At 42.7% G+C, this 25,762-nt stretch overlaps 1 protein-coding gene across 1 annotated transcript in view; it reads right to left on the bottom strand.

The window, feature by feature from the left end:
• Positions 1-244: 244 nt before the first annotated feature.
• The window catches only part of LOC309564602 (protein FRA10AC1), a 97,951-nt gene continuing 72,433 nt past the window's right edge, over positions 245-25,762 (bottom strand). Inside the window, exons 10-14 of the mRNA XM_082269256.1 lie at positions 15,915-15,957; positions 13,465-13,571; positions 2,826-2,864; positions 932-1,022; positions 245-330 (exon numbers count right to left, since the gene is read on the bottom strand). Of these exons, the coding sequence (XP_082125382.1) occupies positions 288-330; positions 932-1,022; positions 2,826-2,864; positions 13,465-13,571; positions 15,915-15,957 (323 nt within the window). The 3' untranslated portion in view covers positions 245-287. The remainder of the gene's footprint in view (positions 331-931; positions 1,023-2,825; positions 2,865-13,464; positions 13,572-15,914; positions 15,958-25,762) is intronic.

Here is a 25,762-nt window from a genome sequence, read left to right as displayed (position 1 = left end):
TTTGCCCTGGTCCTCAGGAGCCAATTACCTACCATCATGTTTTAAGAGTATGCGAGGAAACCAGAGTACCCAGAGGAAACCACGCAGGCACAGGGAGAACATGCAAACTCCAGGCAGGTTGTACCATTGTTGGAACTTGAACCGATTACCCTAGTACTGCCAGGCGTAAGTGCTAATCATACTGTGCTGCCCAGTGATAGACCTTTGTTTCTTTTGTCAAAAAAGAGAAGTGGACAATTATTAAAAAAAAAAAAAAAATACAATTTAATACAATTCTTGGAGGAAATTTACAGAAACATATCTTGAAAATATTCATCAAACTCTTCTTCCCTGAAAGAGAAAATAAATATATATTTTTAAATAGTTCAGTTATTTATAAATGTGTGAAATTAAAGTGTAATTACAGTTTACATCTAAACAGTCCTAAAACGGGCTCCTTCCTGCTCTTAACAACTATGCTAACTAACCTATGTAAGAAAGATGTATATACTTACCTATTTTCAGGCCTCACTGGTCCAGTCACGTGATCCGGCTTCTCTGTGTCAGCCAGCGTGGCTGCAAGGGAGAGGAGGGAATGCCGACAACAGATGGGCCATTGAACCCATTGGTGACGTCACTGCTCCAGGCTTTGCCCTTTCCCCTGCAGCTACAGCTGGCTGACAAAGGGGATTACGTGACCAGAGTGGCCTGAAAATAGGTATCTCTTACACAGGTTAGTTAGAATAGGTGTTAGAACAGGGAGGGAACAGTTTTAAGGCTAGTTGGGTGACTTTGGAAATTCAACTTTAAGCTATATGAATAACCTTAGTTTTGAATAGTCAGCTAACAGTTGCATTATCATCAGTCTGGCTCCTGGGATTTCCCAGCCCTGATTACAAATTAGAAATGGCAATTTTAAAAAATGCTGGTATCTTCATAATTTAAAACTGACCGTGTTTTTTCATCTGGTTCTTGTTGTGGACCTTTCCAGAATTCGCTATTGACCGATTCATCATTACCATCTTCCTTATCATTATCTGTATCTGCAGGGCAAAGCGTGTAAATATATATATATATAAACAAAAAGTACAAGTAGAGTAGATTCATAGCAACCCTGGTTAAATTTTAAGCTTCATTGTTGGCAGTGAAGTGAATCCTTTAATCTTTCAGACAATGACCTATGAGCTAACTGAGAGCTCGGGACTAAGTCTGTCATAAAACCGAGAACAAACACACAGCAAGCTGCATTCTACATTGTGCATCTGTCCCATATACCAACACCACCATGTACACCTATTTCAATATTTCTCCATTCATGAATAGGCACATGCAATCTGAAAGTTTAGTATATTCCTTATATTAGATCTGTAAGTCATTGATGTTGGTCCCTTTAATTCTTGTACAAGTTGTATTAAAAACCCCCTCCTAGTCCAGGGTGCCACAGGTTCTACATATCTATTTCTACAATAAAGGGAGGTCACCAATTAACCATTCTAAGAGTAGCAGAACAGAAAGCCACTATTTTTAAATAGAATTTGTCCATTCAGGCAAAGCGACAGGATCTCTTGATAGTTTACACCCTCCTAACCGACTAATACTGAATGTACTGGGTGAAGGTTAGTATGAGGGAGTATGTGACCTTCTCTCCTTCCTCTTAGATTGCCTTTTTTGGCTTGAGTGGACAATTTACGTATGCTGGAACACAGAATTTGCACAGGCAACTATACAGCTTCCTTGTTTAACACCATTATTAACTGGAGAGTGATTACATTGATTTACTGCCCAGACACCAGGCTGGACACAGGGAGGTGATAGAAGAAGCTGCATTTCTGGACAAGGAATTAGGCATGCCATTTGCCTGGCTTTGCAGTGAGTCATATGTGTGTATATCACAAGACTGGTTTTACAGACACGGAAACCCTTTTACAGGGCAAAAAAAATCAATACAACACTACCTAGCATACAGTATTATATTTTTTGTTGACAGCTAAGGCCACTGAGTTCCAGCCTGTAAAAAGAAAATTAAAAGTCAGCAGCTACAAATAATGTAGCTGCTGACTTTTTAGATATGGACACTGTCCAGGTATTCTGCGATGTTGGCACTCCTAGTGGATTTGTCAATAGACTTTGGGTGCAGGCACCAGCATCTTCACTAAGGGAAACCAGTAGTGAATCCTTGCAGCTTCACAGCCTATTGCCTACTGTGCATGTGCGAATTGTGCTGCAGTTTCTGAATGGTCCCTCTGTCTTCTGGGACCTGTGTGTCTCACAGGAGGGGCCGGAAATTTTGTAGGTCGCTGTGATCTTTGTGTGGCGAACTTACCTGGAAGTGGGTACCTGGTTTTGACAGGTATCCGCTCCCCCATCCCCACAAAAAGTGCCAAATGTGGCAGTGGAAGGGGGTGCGAACATGTGGAGCTTCCCCTTTTGGGTGAAGCCCCGCTTTAAGCTGGGCATAGACAGATCGAAATTTGGCCAGTTCAGCAGGGACTGGGGGCGAATTTCGATCCATCTATGGGCAGGCTGGTTGTAATGAAGTCAACCTAATTGACAGACTTCAGTACACCCAGATTGGTGTTTCTTTTTATTTTTGTGCGATCACTGCCAGCAGCTATAGCCGCCAGCAGTGATCATTCTATTCTGACAGCGGGGAAACCTCCAATTGTCAGAATACAACAGCACAGTGGGAGGGATACCCCCATCAACACTGACTGTGTTGCTGGGGAAATCAACCAATTTTCATTGTAAAATCTATGGCCAGCCTTATACAACACTGAATCATATACAACATTAAATCAGACTTTTCCCTCCCTTTCCCCACTACTAATAAAATTATAACCATTTACCTTCTTCACTGGAGTCCCCATTTTGGCGTGTAGATTTGTCTGAAAGAAAAGACACAATCTCAGAATTATCTTAATATATCTTGATAAATACTTGTCAAATCACATTTTTCTGACAAGGCAGGGAATATGTTTTAAAATAGTTTACTTATCTTCTTCCAATGGAGCAGTACAGGTTCTTAAAGTATCCTGTGTACTTAATGAGAAATGTTCAAAATGTACTTATGCCTTATGTAAAGTTTAGGTATATGTGATGATCGGTTTATGAGGGCTTACACTTTTTCTTTTGCATTACAAAATATGTTTGGGCGTATTTTAACATCTGTTGTTGTGCATTGACAGTGCATGAAAATGCAGACAACATGGGTCCCTCAATGTATGTATGCTGACATGCTAAAACATGTAGAACTTTTTTCTACAACACGTGTCACGCAATGGATTGTTGTGAACTAGCCCCATTGAAAACAAAGGGGTTGATTTACTAAAGGAAAATAGACTGTGCACTTTGCAAGTGCAGATGCTTCAGAGCTTAGTAAATGAGATGAAGCTTTGCAAAGAATACCCAATCACATGCAAGGAAAAGAAAAAAAAAGATTTTTGTTTACACATGATTGAAAAAAGGAAGTCAGCAGAACTTCTCCTCATTTACTATGCTCTGAAGTAACTGCCCTTGCAGAGTGTACATGCACTTTCTAAGTGCACAGTCTTTTTTGCATTAGTAAATACACCCCAATGCATGCATTAGCGCTGACGTGCGTTAAAATGCATAGATGTGATTGAGCCCTAAAGTAACTCTGGATAACTAAGCAGCAATGTCTATAGGTCCTCCACAAGTGAAAAATTTCTACTGGCCAAAGTGGATACACTTGGAGGTAACAAATGTCAATTTACTTTAAAGTAACAAACCAAACAAGTTCATGAGCTACACGTCATACAATAGGTTTGTAACATCACCGACATCAACCTTATACAGGCTTATAAAAATAAGGTAGAGCCAGTACATTTTGCAGAGTTGAAATACAGATATACATTTTTTTACCTGCTCTAGGATTTTTAATTTTGTAAACCAGTTTTGTGACTAAAGCCCCATACACACGTACCGATCGTCGGCATACAAATGTTCGTCTTTTCTCCCCAGGATGTCGGTGTCTGTTGAAAAGTGCAAATACAGCACAAGGACAGCACAAGAATTTTGTCTGCAGACTTCAGCTGACTGCAGAAGTGATGTCATGTAATGGTTAACTTTCCCTGTGTTTTTAATTTTCTGAGCATGCCCAGTCTTGCAAATCTGCGGTCTGTCGGCCGAATTCTGTACTGACAGGCGAACAATCGTCCGTTCTGGTGTCCGCAGACAAAAATTTTCATGTTTGCAAGAAAGACTTTTGTCCGCGGATTGTGCGCAGACAGCTGTCGGAGGCACCATACTAACACGCGTACAATCGGCAGATCTTTCGTCCGCCGACGTTTGTATGCCGACGATCGGTACGTGTGTACGGGCCTTAAGTGTCTCCTGCATGACAGCTCAGCCAGGTCTTTGAACTTCACTGCAGCAAAAGCACAGATTGGTAAAAAAAAACAAAAAAACATCACCACACACCTAACTGACTGGACACTAATGGTGTGAATACACGATTAGAATATCGCCCGATCATTCGACCACCGACTTTTGAAAAAGTATTTGTCGGTCGAAAACGTTGCCAACATACACGGCCCGAATATCGCCCGACCGGTGCCCGCCGACTATCGAAACAGTGTTCGTCGGTCGAAAACGTTGCCAACATGCGTGATGAGGTTAAACTGAACGACCTCAACACCAACGTACAGAATATCGTTCTTTCGCAAACGAGGCGACAGAATTTTTCAGGTTTTTCAAACAGTATTTTTCGTTCACAATATCGATATCGCTCATTGATGACTGGACATTAACGAGTAGAATATCAGCCGATCGCTCGCTGAACGGAAATTTCCGTCCGATATTCTTATCGTGTATTCCGGCCATTAAGAAGCAACAGCATCTAAAAAAGTTGTTTTTTATGAATCAATAATGTATTTAAAAAGCATTTAAATCTGGGCTATTTTTTAAAACCTGCCTGAAGCCCAGCTTTAACACATTCAAATATAAAATGGCAAGCTCCTTCCTAACCAATGACAACAAAAATGAGTGCTAGTGATACATTTAAAAAAAAACAGTTTTAAAATGAGAAAGTGCTAAAAAAAAAAATTGAATGATAAACACTTCATTTTCTTGAAATGAGTAGCTAATATGGAGTCCAATATACAACAACTTGCATTCTATTTGTCAGTGATCAGCCCTACTAATGTAGTAATATGCATGGAAGGTGAAAAGCTAAATGTGCTCTTTAGCTGTGAATGCATTGTTTAGAAGGAGGAATAATCCTTAACCCCTTCCATACCGCGCCATTATAAAATGACGTCGGCAGGAATCCTTTCTCGATCCGGGCGGCCGTCATATGACGTCCGCCCGGTCTCGCCGCTACTGCGCGTCCCTCGGACTGAGCCCAACCCCAATCAAGGTAAACAGCCAATGAAATTGGCTGTTTACCACGTGATCGGCTGTGTCAATCACAGCCGATCACAAGAGCGGCTCCAGCGCGAGCCGGTCGTTCCTTCCTCAATGCGCGCCCCCCGGGGGCGCGCAGCGCGGCGATCGGGGAAGAGGCTCGTCCCTCGGACAGAGCCCATCCCCGATCTAGGTAAAGAGCCAATGAAATTGGCTTTTTACCACGTGACCGGCTGTGTCCAATCACAGCCGGTCACAAATGTCAACAGAGAACACGGTAACTAGCTGTCACCGTGTTCTCCTCCTCACACACTGATCCTGTGTGAGGAGGAGATTGTGGTAACAGCTAGTTACCAAGTACAGTGCACCCCAACCACACTGATTGCCCCCCCCCCCCCAATAAAAAGCACCTGTCACTAGCCCATCAAAGTACCCGAGTACCTGTCACCAGCCCATTAGGTACTCTGGTGACAGGTACTCGGGTACGCTGGTGACAGGTACTCGGGTACGCTGGTGACAGGTACTCGGGTACGCTGGTGACAGGTACTCGGGTACGCTGGTGACAGGTACTCGGGTACGCTGGTGACAGGTACTCGGGTACGCTGGTGACAGGTACTCGGGTACTCTGGTGACAGGTACTCGGGTACTCTGGTGACAGGTACTCGGGTACTCTGGTGACAGGTACTCTGTCACCTACCCATCAGAGTACCCGAGTACCTGTCACCTACCCATCAGAGTACCCGAGTACCTTCCACCTGCTCATCAGAGTACCTGACACCTGAAGTACCCGAGTACTTGCCACCTGCTCATCAGTACCTATCACCTATCAGTATCAGTACTGATCATCCGTACCCATCAGTACAGTATCAGTATCATCTATCAGTATCAGTACTACTCATCAGTACCTATCACCTGCCTGTCACCTGCCCATAAGAGTACCCGAGTACCTGTCACCTGCCTATCGGAGTATTCGAGTACCTGCCATCTGCTCATCAGTACCAGAGTACCTGTCACCTGCCCAGCAAAGTACCCGAGTACCTGTCACCCTTCATACAGCCACCATGTCTAAGTCCAAAAAGGTTTATATACGTCCTCCCTGGTATTTTTTTTAAACGGTGGACGGTTGGCTTTCCGATAAGGGTGGTCCCAGCGGCGGATTCGCCGCGGGATCACCCTTCAGGGGTGGCGGAAGAGGTGCCCCCCCCCCCTCCTTCTGGTCCTTTTCCCCGCTTACCGGACCCGCCGGCAGTGGGGAAAACGATCCGGTCCCGGAACCTCACAGACAGGATGTCGAGTGAGGGCAAGCTTGCCCTCACTCGACTCTATGGTCTTGGAGGACCGGAGCTACGGCAAACGTCGTTGCCTAGCAACCAGTTTAAAAGGTCCTTTTTTTTTTTTTCATTTTATTTAATTTTTTTTTTTTCTATCTTTTAGTGTACTTGTGAGATCTGAGGACTTTTTGACCCCAGATCTCACAAAAAAGAGGTCCTGTCGTGACTTTTTCTATTACAAGTAATGTTTACATTTCTTGTAATAGAAATAAAAATGATCAATTTTTTTTTTAAAAAAACAGTGTAAGAATAAAAAATAATAAATAAAATAAATAGTAAAAAAAAAAAAAAAAATTAAAGCGCCCTGTCCCCGTGAGCTCGCGCGCAGAAGCAAACGCATACGGAAAACCACACATGTAAACAGTGTTCAAACTACACATGTGAGGTATCGCTGCGATCGTTAGAGCAATAATTTGAGCCCTAGACCTCCTCTGTAACTCTAAGATAGCAACCTGTAGAAATTTTTAAAGTGTCGCCTATGGGGATTTTTAAGTACCAAAGTTTGTCACCATTCTGTGAGCGTGCGCAATTTTGAAGCATGACATGTTGGGTATCTATTTACTCGGCGTAACATTATCTTTCACATTATGGAAAACAATTGGGCTAACTTTACTGGTTTCTTATTTTTTAATTCAAAAAAGTGAATTTTTTCCAAAAAAATTGCGTTTGGAAGACTGCTGCGCAAATACGGTGTGATAAAAAATATTGCAATAATCTCCATTTTATTTTCTAGGGTCTCTGCTAAAAGAAAATATATAATGTTTTGGGGTTCTAAGTAGTTTTCTAGCGAAAACAACTGATTTTAGCTTGTAAACACCAAATGTCAAAAATAGGCTTAGGCAAGTGGCTAGGATGCATGATGGTGCTCCTTGGATGTTGGGCCCCTCTATATGGCTAGGCTGTGAAAAAGTCTCACACATGTGGTATTGCCATACTCAGGAGGAGTGGCAGAATGTATTTTGGGGTGTCATTTTTGCTATGTACATGCTATGTGTTAGGAATATCCTATAAATTGGCAACTTTGTGTAAAAAAAAAAAAAGTTTTTATTTTTTTCCCACATTTTCCAAAAATTTGTGGAAAAAAATGACATGTTCAAAGGACCCACAATGCCTCATAGAATATACGTTGGAGTGTTTGCTTTCCAAAATGGGGTCATTTTGTGGACTTTTCCATTGTATTGGTGCTCTAGGACCTTGAAAAGTGTGATAGGTAGTAAGAAAGTTTTATGTGTATTTATGCTCCTAAAACGCCTTATGGTGCTACTTGGACGTGGAGTCTCTTTTTGTGGCCAGGCTGTGTAAAAGTCTCACACAGGTGGTATCACCATACTCAGAAGGAGTAGCAGAATGAATTTTGGGGTGTCATTTTTGCTGTGCACATGCTATGTGTTGGAAATAGCTTATAAATTGACATTTTTTGTGGAAAAAAAAGAAAAAAAAATTTTTTCTTAATTTTCCCAAGAATTGTGGGAAAAAATTATAACTTCAAAAAACTCACCATGCCTCTTACTAAATACCTTGGACTGTCTACTTTACAAAAAGGGGTCATTTGGGGGGGTATTTGTACTGTCCTGACATTTCAGGGCCTCAAGAAAGGAGATAGGCCATCAGTACATCTGGTGTGATCAATTTTCAGTAATTGGTACCATAGCTTCTAGACTCAATAACTTTCACACAGACTAAATAATATACACTAATTTGGGTTAATTTTACCAGAGATATGTAGCAGTATAAATTTTGGCCCAAATGTATGAAGAAAAATTTATTTTTTGCAAAATTTTATAATAGAAACTAAAAAAAAAGTGTTTTTTTTTTCAAAATGTTTGCTCTTTTTTTGCTTATATCACGAAAAAAAAAACCCAGTTGTGATCAAATACCACCAAAAGAAAGCTCTATTTGTGTGAAAAAAATGATAAAAATTTTGTTTGGTTACAGTGTAGCATGACTGAGCAATTGTCATTGAAAGTGTGAGAGTGCTGAAAGCTGAAAATTGATCTGGGCAGGAAGGGGGTCTAACTGCTCTGTATGGAAGCGGTTAATAAAGTAGTGGGCCTGCAGTAAGTAATAAAATAGATCTAAAAGTTTCTGCTTCTGTGACATCTGAACAACATAAAAACCAAGAGATGCAAAACAAGTAAATCCAATATAGAGCTAAAGCAGGGGTGGGGAACCTTTTTTCTGCCAAGGGCCATTTGGGTAAAATAAAATCATTTGGGGGCCGTACAAAATTATCAACTTAAATGTGCCTGTTATATTTGGTCAAACATTTAATTAACTCACCCCTAATGTGATGGCTGCAACTGCTTCTCTTTGGTGAATTGTGTTATGTTAGCTGGTATTGATGATGTTGCTACTCGCAACTGGTTTTCCAGGTTTGCGTGGGTTAGTCTGGAGCGCAGTCGACTCTTTGTGGTGGTAAGTTTTGAAAAGAACTGCTGCCTGGTACTGCTGGTGGGTACAGCTGGCTGGTACTGCTGTGAGTACTGCTGGCTCTGGCTGGTACTGCTGTGTGTGCTGCTGGCGGGAAATGCTGGCTAGCAGCAGCAGTGCCGCGCTGGAGGAAGAGGCAATGTTTCCTGTATTGGTCACAGGCGGAGTGCATTTGATATCACTCTGCCTGTGACTCACTCAGATGGTCAGAACGGAGTCAAACCTATACAGGAAGCATCGTCTCCATTCTGACAGATCAGCAGAGAGACACAGACTCAGCTGCACAGGGTGCCAGACCAAATGACTGAGGGCCGCATACGGCCCCCCAGCCATAGATTACCCACCCCTGAGCTAAAGCATGCAGGCTTTACAGACACCATCAGAACTTAACAACATTTAAAAGTTTTTTTTTTCTTAGTTATAACAAGAAGGCTGCAAGAGATACACCAGGGTTACAGGTTTTTGTTGTCACTAAGCTGAGGGAAGATGAAAAGCTCCCCTGGAGACCTGAGGCTCTGTGTCTGTATGTGAAACCACAGTAGGACGAGTGTAGCCTGCAGCTACAATCTGTACTACATATGCAAAAGTAAACACACAGCTGTACAGGGATCCAGAGCTCAGCAATGATTCCTTTAACGGGATCACATGACCTTGGATCCGCACTGCTCTGATATACAAAGCTTTCTGCAGACACTGCAACTCACCCTTAGGAGGAATTCAGCAAAGTAAAAATGGAGCTCTTTTACTTATCAAGAGTTCACAAGAATGTGCTGTCCCTTTTTATTTTATTTTTTAATACATCAGGAAAAACATTTTTAAGTGGGTAAATTTAATTTTATACATATTTTACATTGCCATGAGTTCGAAGGCTTTTAAATACATGCGCTTCCTTAACCCCTTCGGCTCCGGAGGGTTTTACCCTCTTCATGACCAGGCCATTTTTTGCAATATGGCACTGTGTTACTTTAACTTACAATTGTGTAGTCATGCAACGCTGTACCCAAACAAAATTTATATAATTTTTTTTACACAAATAGATCGTTATTTTGGTGGTATTTGATCATATATGTAGCACTGCCCCCTAGAGGACTGCTGGATATAACACTTTCTGGACTCCCCTGGGTTACCAGTAGCAACCGCATGCAGAAACTTATCACTTTAAGTCATTGGCTCAGTCAATAATCAGTCCAGGGGATGTTGTTTTGTAGTTTTATTTAGAACTTGGATAGGAGAAGGGATGAGTGGGATACTCCAACTAATAACTATTCACAGTATTGAGGACAACTGACTTTAGGATGCGGCAAGGGCGCTGCTTCACTCTGCCACTGAATTGAAGATATTTTAAATGTTCCTGCTTGCAATTCTCGCCAGGGTTCTAAACTCGGCACCACCTTTCTCTTTTACTGTGTGTGCTAACACCCGTCCACTGACTCTATCCTCTGAAATGGTCCCCTTCCTGGGCAGACCCCTGGGCAAGTTTCTCTGTACACACAGACCCTATTTTTCCAGGAGTCACCTTTGCTTCCAACTCCACCAGTCAGCTTTTCCTGGACCTCTGGATTCAGCCACACACTCTGGTTCACTAGGCCACAGCCTGTGACCACCATCCACAGCTACAGAAGAGGAGAAAGCCGTCACCCTCCTTCTGGGACCTGCTTGCCTGCCCAAAGACCCCATGCCTCATGTGCTCCTGACTTTTATACCCTATCCCATGATGCATCACTCTCTGTGCCAAACCCATGGGACAGTAACAAAGCCTGTGTGTCAGTGGCTAGGTTTCCTTCACTGTCCAATGTACCTCTTCATTGGATACAGTGGGGACACTCCCTCAGCCCACATGAATCACACATGGAGCAGACCTAACTAGTAGATCCAGCTCTCCGATCAGCAGAGAGCTCAAATGCTTTACCTACTGCTTTCCTGTTAAGCAGAGAAAGCCAAAAACTATACCTGCTATCTAGCACTTGACTAGGAGGGTGCTACATATAAATGAAAAAAAAAAGACTGACAATTTTGAAATTCAAAACTATATTTTTTACTCTATACTATAAAACATCCCATATAAAAATAAAATAATAATACATTTTAGCCAAAATGTATTCTGCTATATGCTTTTGGTAAAAAAAATCCTAATCCGTGTATATTGATAGGTTTGCAAGAAAATTATAGTGTCTACAAACTATGGGATATATACCGGAATTTGTATTTATTTGTTTTTTTTTATAATAGTAATGTCGGCGATCGGCGACTTATAACGGGACTGCGCTAGTGCGGCAGACAATCTGACACCATATGACGCTGGGGGGAACCAACTAACTGCCCCTAATATCACCAGTGATGCTATTTACAGTGATCAGTGCTAATAATACGCATTGTCACAGGGCAGGAAGATGTTAACATCTAGGGTGTTTATGTGTGTACTGCTTTTACTGGGGATCTAGTGGTTTTCATCCCCTGCTTAGCATGAAAATGCAATGAAATTTCCTATAACTGAACACACCTCTGTGTTTTTTACACTCACAGAGTTGTGTTTGGGGAAGATCAGAGCTGATCACCAGGTTACGGTGGTCAATCAATGGCCAGCACCCGGTGATCAGCATGTACTGTGACGAATCACTGCACAGCCAGGCTGGAAGTGTGCGCATGCCCACTGCCCGGAAAAACAGAATGATGTATATATACACACATGATTTTGCACAGCCGACCCACACTATAGCAGTAAAGCTACAGTGCTCGGTTGGCAAGCAGTTAATGCAACAAACCTTATCAGGCTGCACAGGTGCAAAGGAGCCTTAAACCGAAATGAACAAAATTTAAATGTCTCAGATAAAAAAATAATAATTTCCATAACACAGCTGACAGGCGAGGCTCACCCAACCTTATCTTGTGGAAGTAGTGCCAACCATCCAGGGCACAGCATCTACATTCATGAATATATGTACCAGAAGGCTTTAGCAGCAAAACGTTACTCCAATGACTTGGGTAGATGCTTTTACCTTTAAAGTGGGAGTAAACTCCCATGAACAATTTTTACCAATAGGTATGCCTATAATAAGGATTACCTATAGGTACTTTAAATAACGTCCACCGTTTAAGAGATATTTACTTGTGAAGCTGCCGGTGATGTCACCGTTGCATGCACTCTGAAGGAACGGCATACCGTGCCGTTCCTTCAGAGCCCTGTGCCGTAAACAGTGGCTCCCCCCGCGCATGCACGGGAGTGACGTCATTGTGGCTTGTCCAATCAAAGTACCGGAACCCGCCAATCCGGAAGGAAGACCAGGTGAAGATGGAAGCTCTGTCAACGGGCTTCGTATAAGGTAAACACATTATAACTTTGTCTTGCAGGTTTATAAAAATAAATAAATACATGGCGGTTTACTACCAATTTAAAACACGTTGGCATTTGTACCTAACCACCTCATTGAGTCATTCTTTTTGTGTACTTTTCCTACTTGACCTCAAGTTTTTACCTTCAGTAGGTAGGACATTTATTTGGGAAAGCCTTATATTAATTTGAGGGTAAGCCTCCGATCTGGCAATAACCCAACCAAACCCTTTTTTGAACTTCACTGACCTGGCTTTGCGTTATTTAACAGCTAGGGAAAGATATATACAGTCAGGTCCATAAATATTGGGACATCGACACAATTCTAATCTTTTTGGCTCTATACACCACTACAATGGATTTGAAATGAAACAAACAAGATGTGCTTTAATTTGAGGGTATTTTGCATCCAAATCAGGTGAACGGTGTAGGAATTACAACAGTTTGTATATGTGCCTCCCACTTTTTAAGGGACCAAAAGTAAATGGGACAGATTAACAATCCTAAATCAAACTTTCACTTTTTAATACTTGGTTGCAAATTCTTTGCAGTCAATTACAGCCTGAAGTCTGAAACACATAGACATCACCAGATGCTGGGTTTCATCCCTGGTGATGCTCTGCCAGGTCTCTACTGCAACTGTATTCAGTTCCTGCTTGTTCTTGGGGCATTTTCCCTTCAGTTTTGTCTTAAGCAAGTGAAATGCATGCTCAATCGGATTCAGGTCAGGTGATTGACTTGTGGGTGCCACATATACCAACTGTTGTAATTCCTACACCGTTCACCTGATTTGGATGTAAATACCCTCAAATTAAAGCTGAAAATCTGCAATTAAAGCACATCTTGTTTGTTTCATTTCAAATCCATTGTGGTGGTGTATAGAGCCAGAAAGATTAGAATTGTGTTGATGTCCCAATATTTATGGACCTGACTGTATATATATATATATATATATATATATATATACACACACACATACACCACCCACACACATACACCACCCACATACACACAAAACAGCTAGCACATTACTTTTTCTCTTCTTATGAGATTGGGAATGCTTAGGCTTCTTTCTAGAAGGTTCTCCTGTATCTTCTGAAGCCTTCGTTTCCTTAGCCTTTGGCTGGACCTCCTTTTTCCTGTGGGATACCAATGACATACAGGTTTATATACAAAAATTATCGCTATCTCTAAATTAGGTATAATTTGTAACAGGGATAGTAACACAATGTCAAGGAACTGCGGGAGTTCAACCAGGAAGGTGTATGGCAACACCGGATAGTTTCAGGGCTTGTCCACATATTTGTGTTATAAAAGGTTTGAGTTCCTTTAGTGACACTGGAGCAGTTTTGTAAACATATTGCAACAAAAGTTGAGGTGTCTAGTTAAAGTGAACAAAGTTAAATATGTCCCACAAACCCGCTTGCTTCTGATATTAAAAAATGGCAGTCCAATTCCCTTGGAAACTTCCTAGAACCAGGCACCATGGAACCCAACTTCTCATTGCAGTGACACTTTCTTCTCTAAGTATTGGCTGACGGAAGGTTCTTTCATACATTTGGGCAGTAAGGCAGCAGCTGGTCAGATTCTAGGGGATCATCTTCTAGGAGACCGGTAAGTATTTTGGGGGTTGAACTGCCAATTGCTCAAAGCCCAACTGAACCCTCAATTTATATTAGCCAAGTACATCCCAGGTGCATCAAAACAAAGAGATTTTCAATGTTCGTTGTTTTTCTAAAGCAGCCACAGCTTGAGTAGAAAAGCCTGTCCTGTGCCAGCTTACTGCAGAGTGGGACCCTTACTCTCTGTGTGAAAGCAGCAATTACTTTGCAGGGGCTCCCTCAGCGATTATATTACCGATTCTCACAGTGAGCAAGGGTCCCACTCTGCAACTGGTGGTGGGGATAGGTTTTTCTACTCAGGCTGTGGTTGATTTAGAAAGAAAACAATCTGGAACACATTGAACACCTTTTGCTTTGATGTGCCTGGAATGTATTTAGCTGATTTGAGGGTTAAATTGAGCTTTAACCCCTGTATGCACAGAGGGCGGGAAGGATTAGTAATCATGAGACCATAGTGATTGGTTGTCACATGATCGTGAGCTCACCATTTTGCCACCCAAGATGTGTTTAGCAGGCGGCAACAGGTTAAAGGAAGCAGCATGGTGGACTGTTTAATCTCAATATTTGACTTCTTAAAAGTCTTATTTTATGATAGCTGTATTACAGCTTCTATGAATAGAATGCAATCTATGAATAGAGGAGCTGGACAGGAACAATGGGCATGCTTCATAAGTCCCTGTCACTGCTCCCTCTGTTCTATTAACCTACACCATATCACTTTGGAAGATAATAACGTAGGGGTGAGGAAGGGGGTCAGAGGATGAAGATTCCAAGGTAAGCAGGAGCCCGCTGCACAAGAGACACTTTAAATTAATATAACATCCCTTGTGCTGATTTTTTATTTTGACTAAACTTAGGCTTTAAGGTAACACTTCAAGCTTCAGAAACCATCTGGCCTTATTCAATAACATGTTCTTACTCTTACATTAATCCTTTCATAAGAGAAATATGGAGAATGTCTCACCTGACAACCTTTGAGAATACTAGTTGCCTTTCCAATGGCATCAATAATTCTCAAAACAAGTATATAGATTAGTAAAGTTAGAAGTCCTTATTTGCATACACATTTTAGGCCACCAACTGTAGTGGATTGAAGAACGCCAGCTTGGGAACTAGAGACCAGTAAAAAACAACCTTGGAGGACCTTGCTTTGTGCACCAATCCAAATCATTTGGTGGAGGGGGGATTATGATGTGGGGTTTGGCCCCTTAGTTCCAGTGAAGGGAACTCCTAAGGCATCAGCATACCAAGACATGTTGGTCAATTTCATTCTCTCAACTTTGTGGGAACAGTTTGGGGATGGTCCCTTCCTGTTCCAACATGACTGCGCACAAGTGCACAAAGCAAGGTCCATAAAGACATGGACAAGCGAGTTTGGGGTGGAGGAACTTGACTGGCCTGCACAGAGTTCTGACCTCAACCTGATAGAACACCTTTGGGATGAATTAGAGTGGAGACTGCGAGCAAGGTCTTCTCGTCCATCATCAGTGCCTGACCTCACAAATGCACGCCTGGAAGAATAATCCAATATTCACATAGTCACTTCTAAACCTTCCCAGAAGAGTTGAAGCTGGTATAGATGCAAAAGGGTGGGCCAACTCAATATTAAACCCTACGGAATAAGACTGGGATGCCATTAAAGTTCATGTGCTTGTAAAGGCAGGTGTCCCAATACTTTTTACAATATACTGTATCTTGCATGAGTGTGATTTGCACAGAATTATCATGGATTACTGAACGATGCCCTTTATGTTTCAACATTACAAACGTAGGCTACCCTATGACATAAGATTGAAATACTGCTACAGAAAAATCACTGCTTGCATTAAACTTAATGAATAAATTATATGGGCAACTTACTTGTGATGGAAATTCAGTTTGTAGGAGCATTCTGGACACAACCCTATAAGAAGAGCATTTAAATGTATCAGTCATAACTTTATTATAAAGAGAGAATCGTCTTCCTGTGGTTTTTCATACGCTTTTCATGCCTGCTAATATTTTGTCTTAGTAGTGAGCAAAATACAGTATTTTACAAGTATCTTTTGTAAAAATTGAATTTCTATTAGTAAGATATTAATATACTGTACATCATTTAAGTAAAATCACACTCACAAACGTGCCACAGTGTAGGCAGATCAGCCTGAGCTGGAGGTTCAGAGTCAGCAACTTAAATAATTAATGTCATTATAATAGTAAAATACCCTAATTTTTTCTGCATATATTAACCCAGGGAATGCTATGGTTTGATGTCTGCTGTCTACAATGATTTAAGATGACATCATGGAAGAGTGGACAGAATGTACTAGTTGAATGGTAGAAATGGTTCATAAAGCATGCAGTGAAAAAGCATCAGGGTTACCCATAACAAGCAAACAGGGTTGAAAGAGTGTATCAATGTGCCTTAATTAAATATTAAATTTCATGATACCAGAGAAATACATTAACACATCTCATTCATCCTGGACACTCAATAGTTAGACTTCGCATACAGATTACAGACACGTTGATAAGTGTTTACATATTAAAACACATCTCAGTCATTCCTCCTGGACACTCAATAGTTAGACTTCGCATACAGATTACAGACACGTTGATAAGTGTTTACATATTAAAACACATCTCAGTCATTCATCCTGGACACTTAACAGTCAGACTTTTGCATATGGATGACAGACGACACCTGAATACATTGACAATTACTTACATCTTAACACATCAGACAGCTGAGCAGAGATGGAACGGCCCTTCCACAAACGCAATTTCAGACACACGACACCCCACATTTACAGCAATATGTTAGGGAAAACAAAAACCTTTTCATGTATTGTTTTAGTAGATATATTCTATTGTTAAACTGACCCATGGATTTGAACTGGTTTTTCCCTCTCAAATCGCCCATAAATATGTGAGCCGGAATGAAATAAATCAGATGCATCCTCAAGAAGCTTAAGTGCTGTATGTCTTTACATCTCTGGCCAGCAGAAGGAAAATTCACTACACGGGGGAGTTAGGACTGAAGGGCCATAAATCATCTTGCAATTGCCTCCTGACGTAAGTGAGCTAACAAGGTTCCACCTATCATTTTTAGTCAAATTAGACAGAAAAACTAATAGCTGGAGTAGGCAAAACCTCCACTTACTAATTTTTAAAATATGTATTTTGCATTCACAAGTTAAAGTGGTTCTAAAGCCAAAAGTGTTTACACCTTAATGTCTTTATCTGTGCCTGTCTGCAGCAGTGCTGGCCTCTCTCTCCCTGTTCTCACAGGCACAGAGGAAGCAGTGGGAGCCATTGGCTCCTGCTGCTGTCAATCAAATCATGTGAAGAAGGGGGGCCGAGTCACGCTATGTGTATCTATGAACTGGTTTAGGTGCTGCCTGGTCTGTTTAGTATCATGCAAATACCAGTATGAAAATACAAAGCATAAGAAATGAAGACATTTAATAAAATGAAAATGAACAAAAATGCATAAATCATAGATTAGTCCATATCCTTGCGCTTTTTCATTCATTCAAATTGTAACAAATGATCGTGCAGTCTTTTAACAGTGCTGAGTGCTGTCCCCTTAAGTACAAATATTGTGCTCCCACTCACTCACCAGCAAGTATAGACTCTTAACATTCATAGAAGTATCATATATGCTCAATGATAATTTTGGTTATACTGGGGCTTAGTCCTCCTTGGTGACTGTACTGTTTCCCGCAGCAGTGTGCCATATCATAGCTAGCCTTTGAGAACGCCCTAGAGGAGGGGCGAAATGTGCCAGCTGGCAGCTGTTGGTGACGTCATTTCTGGCCGGTGTTCTGCCGAATACTCCAAGTCACCAAAATCTCCAACCACGTCACTTCCAGTGACTGTAAAGCAGCAATTATTGGAGATTTCGACAAGTTGCTGTTTTTGTAGAACACCGGCAGCCTATACACTCTGGCACATGACGAGTACAGTGTTTTGACAGAACACTGGGTAAGAAGGAAAAAAGTTGTCACCACCTTGGAGACGACTATGTTTTTGATTAGTAGCGGGCGGACTAACAATATCCACTCATTTCATTGTGTACCGGAGTGTATAGGCTGCCGGTATTCTGTGAAAACTCAGCTCGTCAAAATCTCCAAATATTGCTGCTGTACAGTTACCAGAAGTGACGTGGTTGGAGATTTTGGAGAGTTGGAGTTTTCGGTAGAACACCGGTGAGACACACACTGATGTGCTACTTCTGGTCCGGCGTTCTGCTTGCAATGTTTCCCATGTACATTAGAGCAAAATCGATTTTAACCATACCTTTTTAAAATAAACAGAATTACGCTATGTGGAACTCCTTTACTATCTTTTCTATGTATACATTATGATTCAAATCAAAATCCATATGGAACACTGCTGCAGGTTATAGGACACAGTCAGTGAGGAGGACTACAAGCCTCAGTATAACCAGGATTATCATTAAGCGCATATGATTCCTTACAGAATCTAAGAGTACATACTTGCTGGTGAGTGAGGGGGAGCACAATATTTGCACTTTACTTAAAGGGACAGCACTCGGTACTGTTAAAAGACTGCACGATTGTTTGTCACAATTTGAATGAATGAAAAAGCACAAGGATATGAACTAATCTACAATTTATACATTTTGCCAATTGTCATTTTTCCATTTCATTTTATTAGTTGTCTCAATGTCTTACTGTTTGTATTTTCATACTGATATTTGCATGATGCTCAACAGACCAGGCAGTGCCTAAACCAGTATGTTTACCTTGAAAATTGTGCCTAAAATATACTGTATATGGTGTCTGCAATTGCAGACCTCCTTCAGAAAATACTGATTGCCTGGAATTATTATTTCCAGAGTCACTGCCCCAGAAACCAATATGCAGATCAGCAAGTTTAGAAAAAAGGTCCTTATTAATAATTGAATTTAAAATATCAGTCCAGAGAAAACCTAACACAAAACCTGCTCTGTGCCACATTCTAAACCTAACCTATCTAACCCTGTAAACCAAAAATGACTGTACTTACCTATTCTGCATCCGATCCAGTCTGGTCCCAGCATCAGCTGTCAGCGGCGGCTTCAGTATGGAGGAGGGTGCAGGAGAGGCATCCGACAATGGAAGCCCCATAGTAACTCTATGGGTGACGTCACTTCCCAGGCATTTCACAGCCGTTGTCAGTCCTCTCCAGCACAGACCTTCCGCCATTGGAATTGGGTGCAGAAAAGGTAAGTACAGCCATTTGTGCTTTACAGGGTTAGATAGATTAGGTTTAGAATGTGGCACAGAGCAGATCTAGCGTTAGTTAGGTTTTGTCTGGACTTCTCCCTTAATCATAAGTCTTAATTTAGAAAAAGGAGAGCCTCATTTATTAATAAGGTCTTCCTTTTTCTAAATTCATCCTGTACCAGGTTAGTTGTTCAAAGTACTAAAATAAAAGGGTTAGCCAGGCATCTAGCATTTGCAGAATAAAAAAAAAAAAAAAAAAAAGAAACAATGGCAGCCTCCATGGAAAAATTAAACAACAAAAAAGAATATCTGTATTTAAGCACTTTAAGATTTTAATGTATTGATTTCAGTCAATCAACCAGAAATCATCTGTTTTAAAGTTCAGTTGTAATCTTTTCTACCTATACATGTGAATAGGAGCAACTTCATGTAAGGCTCCATGTACACGGGACGCTGGAAATGGCCGTTTAGGAGCAGTTGGGCGTTTTTTTCAGAAGTCCCTGAACGCAGCTCCATGTTATCTTATCTGTCCATGTACACATGGTAGTTTACAGTCATTTGCAGGCAGTTGCGTTCAGGGACTTTTTTTTAGAACGCAATTATATTGCGTTCGAACGTGTGTTTCCCGACGTTTCAAACGCAGAAACGCGGCCGAACGTGACTAAACGTGACTGAACGTGATGAACCTACGTTCAGCCACGTTATACGTTTTTTTTCTTCCATTCAAAATCAATGGTTCTCTATGGGAGCCTATTGATTTGAATGGAAGTCGCACCGCAAGTCGGATCCGACTTGCGGCACGACCTGCACTGTGAGAATCTTGAGGGGGAACTCCACGCCAAAAACGGGAAAAAAAACTGCGTGGGGTTCCCCCCAGGTTCCAAACCAGGCCCTTCGGGTCCGGAATGGAATTTGAGGGTAGCCCCACGCCGAAAAAACGGCGTGGGGTCCCCCCCAAAATCCATACCAGAACCTTATCCGAGCATGCAGCCCGGCAGGCCAGGAAAGGGGAGGGGACGAGCGAGCGGCCCCACCCCCCCTGGACCACACCAGGCCACATGCCCTCAACATGGGGGGGGGGTGTTGGTGCTTTGGGGCAGGGGGAGCTCTGCACCCCCCACCTCAAAGCACCCTGCCCCCATGTTGATGAGGACAAGGGCCTCATCCCCACAACCCTGGCCGGTGGTTGTGGGGGTCTGCGGGCAGGGGGCTGATCAGAATCTGGAAGCCCCCTTTAACAAGGGGGCCCCCCAGATCCCGGACCCCCTCCCTATGTGAATGGGTATTGGGGTACACTGTACCCCTACCCATTCACCCCATAAAAGATAGTGTATGTAAATAATGACAGGAGACGTTTTGGAAAGTTTATTAAAAATCTTCATCCGGCTCTTCGGGGTCTTCTCCTCTCCGAGGGTCTTCTGCTCTTTTGCTGTCCGCCCTTCTGCTGTCCTCTCTTCTTGTCTTCTCCTCTCCGGGGGTCTTCTGCTGTCTTCTCTCCGTGGGGTCTTCTGCTCTTTTGCGGTCCGCCCTTCTGCTGTCCTCTCCTCTCCGGGGGTCTTCTGCTGTCTTCTCTCGTGGGGTCTTCTGCTCTTTTGCTGTCCGCCCTTCTGATGTCCTCTCTTCTTGTCTTCTCCTCTCCGGTCTTCTGCTCTTGTGCTGTCGGCTGTCGGCTCTCCTTCTTCCTCCGGTCCTCCTCCGACGACGTCTCCAGCGATTATGCCGGCCTCTGGTCTCTGCAGCTTATTATATAGCCATTAGGGGCGTGGCCGCCAGATGACGTCATCGAGAGACCACGCCCCTTGTGTCACATGTGACGTCACATGTGACACAAGGGGCGTGGTCTCCCGATGACGTCATCTGGCGGCCACGCCCCTAATGGCTATATAATAAGCTGCAGAGACCAGAGGCCGGCATAATCGCTGGAGACGTCGTCGGAGGAGGACCGGAGGAAGAAGGAGAGCCGACAGCACAAGAGCAGAAGACCGGAGAGGAGAAGACAAGAAGAGAGGACATCAGAAGGGCGGACAACAAAAGAGCAGAAGACCCCACGAGAGAAGACAGCAGAAGACCCCCGGAGAGGAGAGGACAGCAGAAGGGCGGACCGCAAAAGAGAAGAAGACCCCACGGAGAGAAGACAGCAGAAGACCCCCGGAGAGGAGAAGACAAGAAGAGAGGACATCAGAAGGGCGGACAGCAAAAGAGCAGAAGACCCCCGGAGAGGAGAAGACCCGAAGAGCCGGATGAAGATTTTTAATAAACTTTCCAAAACGTCTCCTGTCATTATTTACATACACTATCTTTTATGGGGTGAATGGGTAGGGGTACAGTGTACCCCAATACCCATTCACATAGGGAGGGGGTCCGGGATCTGGGGGGCCCCCTTGTTAAAGGGGGCTTCCAGATTCCGATCAGCCCCCTGCCCGCAGACCCCCACAACCACCGGCCAGGGTTGTGGGGATGAGGCCCTTGTCCTCATCAACATGGGGGCAGGGTGCTTTGAGGTGGGGGGTGCAGAGCTCCCCCTGCCCCAAAGCACCAACACCCCCCCATGTTGAGGGCATGTGGCCTGGTGTGGTCCAGGGGGGGTGGGGCTGCTCGCTCGTCCCCTCCCCTTTCCTGGCCTGCCGGGCTGCATGCTCGGATAAGGGTCTGGTATGGATTTTGGGGGGGGACCCCACGCAGTTTTTTTTCCCGTTTTTGGCGTGGAGTTCCCCCTCAAGATTCTCACAGTGCAGGTCGCGCCGCAAGTCGGATCCGACTTGCGGTGCGACTTCCATTCAAATCAATAGGCTCCCATAGGGAACCATTGATTTTGAATGGAGGCAGAAAAACGCTGCTAAAAGCAACGTGGCCAAACGTGCAATAACGCAAATGGAAAAAGCTACTGAAAGCACGTTTAACAGCTGCTTTTTCCCGGCGTCAGAAATAGCTTTGCAGGACGTTTTTTCTAACGTCCCGTGTACATGGAGCCTAAATCTCATCAAGGCGCATTATTGTATTAAAACTTTATTTCTATAAATATAAGAAACTTGATATATATGCGTAAAAGAACCCACAGTACTCATTCTTTACACAGGCTCTGCTTCTTCCATGCCTTGCTTGTCCTCTTATTTTCCTGCAAGACCTCCCAACAGTTTCTACCTGAAAAAACATACAGTGCAGTTTGCATTGAATGGAGGGCGCAGACCATATGATACAGGCTGCTGAGGCTGGGAGGTCAGGGACACCAGTTTTGTGTTATCAAAGGCAGAAAAGAGGCATTTGTTTACTCAAAACGATCATGTGATCTGTTAAAAATGCTCATGTGTGCGTTACTGATTTATGTGAGATTTGGATATTAATTATAAGCCCATTTTAAAGCACACATTGACCCTAGTTCAAACTTCCATGCAAGTGTACAGAAGATTGTGAGGAAGAAAGTAAGAAGCGTTTATTGCAGAAGAGACATAGTATGTTTCTTCGGTAATAAAATACCTTCCTGCGTTCAATATTTTCAATTAAGGCCACAATGCTTTAAGTGTCGTTGCAGCTTGATGAATTTGTACTATTAACCAAAACAACAATGTCCACCTATAAGGCTCAGGTTCACACTGGCTCGACTCCAAAGTCGTGCGACTTTCAGTGCAACTTTGAAGTCCGACTTTGATACAACTTTAATGTGACTTTTTACACTCTGTGGCATTGAAGTTGTATCAAAGTGGGACCAAAGTAGTGCAGGAACCTTTTCTAAAGTCGGCGTGACTTGTGTAGTATCAGTTAAGACAGACCTCATAGGGAAAATTGAATTTCACATGTCATCCGACTTCGGGTTTCACAAGTCGGATTCCATGTTGCACCAGTGTGAACCTAACTATGATCTTCATTTTTTCATTTGTAGCTAAAGTGATTGTAAAGGTTTTTTTTTTTTCTTTTCAAACAAAGATGTTATACTTACCTGCTCTGTGCAAGGGTTTTGCATAGAGCAGCCCCGATCCTCATTTTCTGGGGTGTCCCGGTGTCGCTCCTGGCTCCTCCTTTTCATAAGGTGCCCCCAAGGAGACCAGCTTTCCAGTGGTGCTCACAAGTCCCCCTGACACAGACAGCAGGACTCCGCCCTGCCCCCGACTCTCGTGTCACTGGATTTGATTGACCGCAGCGGGAGACAATGGCTCCTGTTGCTATCAATCTATCCAATGAGGACGCAAGACAGCGGCTGGAGCCGCTGGGCTCGTGCACGTCGCTGGAACGATCGGGTTTAGGTAAGAAAAAGGGGGAGTCTGGGTGGCTAAAGCAGAAAAGGTTTTTAACCTTAATGCATAATGCATTAAGGTGAAAAACCATGAAACTTTACAACTCCTTTAAGTCTTTCACAATACCTAATTTTGCTTTGTACTCCTAGGCCCTGCCCTCATTTATTTTCAAGCAGTCCCACAAAGCACAATGTCCTTTACACTCACCATACAACAGACTTTACACTCACGAAACATACAACAGACTTTTTTTTTTTTTATTATTACATTAAAGAAGGAACTCCTCTTGAATGCTTGTGACATTGCTAATGTGGTGGCTGCTATTTCTGATAAAGCTAGTTACTTGGCTTTCATGTTGACCTCCTTGCTTCACCACTTTGAACAAGTGACCAAAAACTGATGCTTTAACCTTTGTGCAACAGCCAGGCAAATAGCATGTTCAGGAGGTGGTCAGTAATAATATATCCCATATCCCTCTTACAAAAGTTTAAAGTAAATTTAAGTCCCATCAAAAAATCTAATATTAACATGTTAATGCGATTTCAAGCTATTTTTATTTACCAGGTAATCCTTCAATGCTGGTACTTGTTTAGGCACTTCCGGACATGGAGTGACAATGCCCTGTCCCTACCTCCCAGTTGCTGTTCTGCATTGTTACTCTGTAACATGCGCTACTATTGGAGACTATAAATAGTTGTGCCAATACTCAGGCATGTCCCACCCCTAGTCGCTACCAAAAAGCCCTCCCTTGGCAATGATATGCAGATGCCACTGCTGTGCACGTAGACAGAACAGGCTGCAAGAGATCAGCAGCACTAAGATGTAAATGAAATGTTAAAACCAACAAAAGAGGACAATTATTTTTTCCAAAATAAAAAAGTGATGTCTGATATTAATGATACACAGTACTTCAGCAATTTAACGTCAGTGTTTCCATTACATTTTACGTAAAACGCATGTACACAAGCGAAAAAAGGAAATATGCAATTTTGTTTTGGTCTGTAAATGTAAAACTTATATTTTAATGACTGTGAGGCAGCAGGATAGGCATCCCACGGATTTTGGATGAATGCCCATGTACATTTTATAAGAAAGGATAGGAGGAACAGCAGGGGAACAAATACCCCCAGGGCCATCTTGTTTTAACAGGTGAAGAACAGTTTGGTGGGAGCAGATGGCTTCTCTAATGCTGCAGTGTATATATTTTATGTAGCTAGGCGTCCAGTGCAGACAAGTCAAGCAGTCATATGGTTTAATCCCATAACAAAGAAAGCGTAAAGAAAAATAAATATAGTCTTTTCCATGTTTATCATACAAATGCTGACTCTTAACACAACAGATGCCTATATCCCCTTCAGATGCACTCATTTTGGAAAAACAGCCCCCACAAAGGCTTTATTGTGTTCTTGATTTATTATAAACAAGATGAATGTCACGTATCAATGTCAAGTATCAAACTGGCTTAAAAGGAAAATTCCACTTTGTCATTACCAAAAAAAAAAAAAAAAAAAAAAATGGATTTTTGTAAGAACTTACCGTAAAATCCTTTTCTCTTAAGCTCATTGACAGACGTAGTCTTCTTGATTCTCAAGAGCTGGGTTATGTTGTCTCCGCAGGAGTAGGACTAGGCAGAATGACAAAACGTTCTGGCTCCACCCTAGGGGCAGTCCCTGAGGGTATATCCTCCCTCTCTCTGCTACAGGGAATCAGTTCTGTTTAAAGCAGTACAGAGAATTTAACCCAACCCAACTCAATGATAGAGGGGCGGGTACTACGTCTGTCAATGAGCTTAAGAGAAAAGGATTTTACGGTAAGTTCTTACAAAAATCCATTTTTCTCTATCGCTCATTGACAGACGTAGTCTTCTTGATTCTCAAGAGCTGGGACATCCAGAAGCAGTGCCACAAATGAGGGGTGGGATTGACAAAATCAAATCCAATCTAGAAGGCCCAACCGGTGCCAAACTAGAAGTTTTAAAGGCTCATTATAAACAAAGAATGAGGCTAAAGAAAAAATTTTCCAACGGAAAAAAACCCTCGAGGTAGACCACTGGTCTCCGCAAATTGCGGCCTGCAAAACCTTGCGGCCAAATGAGGCATCAGACGATGCCATTACATCAACTTTATAATGTTTAGAGAAGGTATGCACCGACGACCAGGTAGCCGCCTTGCACACCTGGACCACTGACGCCTGATGGCGAAAGGCCCATGACGCACTAAGTGCCCGAGTGGAGTGCGCCTTAACAGGGAACGGGGGCTCCCGACCC

The sequence above is a fragment of the Pelophylax lessonae genome, assembly GCF_965119305.1.
Source record: "Pelophylax lessonae genome assembly, chromosome: 9".
Lineage (NCBI taxonomy): Eukaryota > Metazoa > Chordata > Amphibia > Anura > Ranidae > Pelophylax > Pelophylax lessonae.
This window is presented reverse-complemented; position numbering and strand designations above follow the sequence as displayed.